At 34.0% G+C, this 2,187-nt stretch overlaps 1 protein-coding gene across 1 annotated transcript; it reads left to right on the top strand.

The window, feature by feature from the left end:
- The first annotated feature begins 932 nt into the window (after positions 1–932).
- On the top strand, positions 933–1,874 carry LOC126496182 (olfactory receptor 7G2-like). Its single transcript, XM_050133738.1, has one exon. The coding sequence runs from the start codon at positions 933–935 to the stop codon at positions 1,872–1,874; it is 942 nt and encodes a 313-aa protein (XP_049989695.1).
- The last annotated feature ends 313 nt before the right edge of the window (positions 1,875–2,187 follow it).

The following is a 2,187-nucleotide window of genomic DNA, read 5'->3' as shown; positions in this document are numbered from 1 at the left end:
GAATATACCCAAGAGAGACCTTATCACACAACAAAAGTATATGCTCTACTATGTTTATAGCAGCATTGTTTGTAATAGCCAGAACCTGGAAACAACCTAGATTCCCTTAGTTGAGTCATACCTGAAGGCAGGAGTGTAGACTGATCATATATTTAAAACAGAATGCTGGGAAATTAGACTTCTTATCTTTTTCTGTATATATAATTTATGTTTATGTGATCAACGTAGTGGTCATCAGAACTCATAGCAGGAACATATTTTGTAATTTGATGAGTAGTTAAAAAAATCTGAGGCATTCCCATATTGGTACAAATTGCTGTAGACACACAGGTTTACTATGCTCTTTCTGATATCTTCCTCCTAGGTATGGATGGCATCTCGAGGAAATGGTATGCTTTATTTTTTGTAATAAAATAATTTGCTACTATATTTACAAATATTTCAACATTCATGGAAGAGAACTGAAGTGTAGGAACATCATACAAGAGGAATGGAATATAAGTGTATTAGAAGTTGAACTAGAGCCAGGTGGTAAGGATGCATGCCTTTAAATCCAGCAGCCAGGAGGTAGTGGGCTCTCCGTAAGTTTGAGGTCAGCATGGTCTACAGCCCGAGTTTCAGGACAGTGAGGTTTAGTATATAAAGAAACCTTGTCTCCTAAAACTAAAAAAAAAAGAACTATTAATTCAGTTTACATTAATAACGTAGCTTAAAAATATTAAAGCACTGGTTCTCAAGTTTCAAATAAATCAAATTCAGTGACATCATTTATGGAAAATATATTCAATAAGTTATGCCAAGGAATTTATAAAAATTGCATACAAAATGTTTCAATAATTATCATATCCACAATACACTAATGAAACAGTATCATTACCCCCCGAAAATTAAGATCATTTTTACTTCTTTTTTATGTAATATTCAGCATCAATATGGAACTTTCAAATCAATCAGATATTTCTGAATTCTTTCTTATTGGGCTTACATATACTCCAGATATTGAGTCATTTATTTTCGCCTTGTTCCTGTCTATTTATTTTGTTACAGTTTTCGGAAACATTCTTGTTATACTGGCTGTAAGTTCTGACTCTCACCTCCATACTCCTATGTACTTCTTCATTGCTAATCTGTCTTTTACTGACATCTGTATAAGCACAACAATAATCCCAAAGATGCTAGTGAACATCCAAACACAGGACCAAAGTATCAGCTACGCCGGCTGCCTGTCCCAGGTGTGTTTCGTTTTGATTTTTGGTACCTTAGAAAATTGTATCCTTGCTGTGATGGCCTATGACCGCTACTTGGCCATAGGTCATCCCCTGAGTTACACAGTTATCATGAACCCTTTACTCTGTGTATTGCTTATTTTTCTCTCACTGTTGATAAGTATCATGTATGGACTACTGCATAGTCTGATGTTGCTAAATTTGTCTTTCTGCACAGACCATAATATCTTCCACTTCTTTTGTGAACTTGTTCAAGTCATCAAACTTGCTTGCTCTGATACTTTCATCAATACCCTTCTTATATACATAGTTCCTAGTATCATTGGTGGTATTTCTATTGCTGGGATTATTTTCTCTTATATTCAAATTATGTCCTCAATTCTCAAGATCTCATCAGTCCAGGGACGGAATAAAGCCTTTTCTACCTGTGGCTCTCATCTCTCAGTAGTGTCCTTATTCTATGGGACAGCTTTTGGAGTGTATATGAGTTCTGCCATTTCTGACTCTTCTGTTAAAAATGTAGTATTTTCTATGATGTATATTGTGGTGCCTCAAATGCTGAATCCTTTTATATACAGTTTGAGAAACAAAGAAATGAAACAGGCAATGAGACACTTCATCATTTCTGTGGTCTTATCATCGCCATAATTTGAGTTTATACAAACAGTTAGAATGAGAGAAACATTTGTGACAAAGATTAGCTAAACCTTTCATCATTAAGTTTTTCAAAAATGACTGGATCCTGATTTGTTTAAGCATATTACTATGTAGTTCTTAAGTGTGATAGTGGTTTTGAATTTTCAGTTATATAGTGTTCCACAAATAATTTTTTTTTATTCATTTCATTTCTGTGACTTCTCTGAGGCAGAAGCAAATAAGGTGTGTTTTGCTGTTGTTGTTGTTTGTTTTTAATAAAATTTCATTGACATGTTTATGAAAAGTAAAAGTTAATAACACAGGT

The sequence above is a fragment of the Alexandromys fortis genome, unplaced genomic scaffold (assembly GCF_014885135.2).
Source record: "Alexandromys fortis isolate MF-2015 unplaced genomic scaffold, M_Fortis_MF-2015_v1.1 scaffold_1543, whole genome shotgun sequence".
Taxonomy (NCBI): Eukaryota; Metazoa; Chordata; class Mammalia; order Rodentia; family Cricetidae; genus Alexandromys; species Alexandromys fortis.
This window is presented reverse-complemented; position numbering and strand designations above follow the sequence as displayed.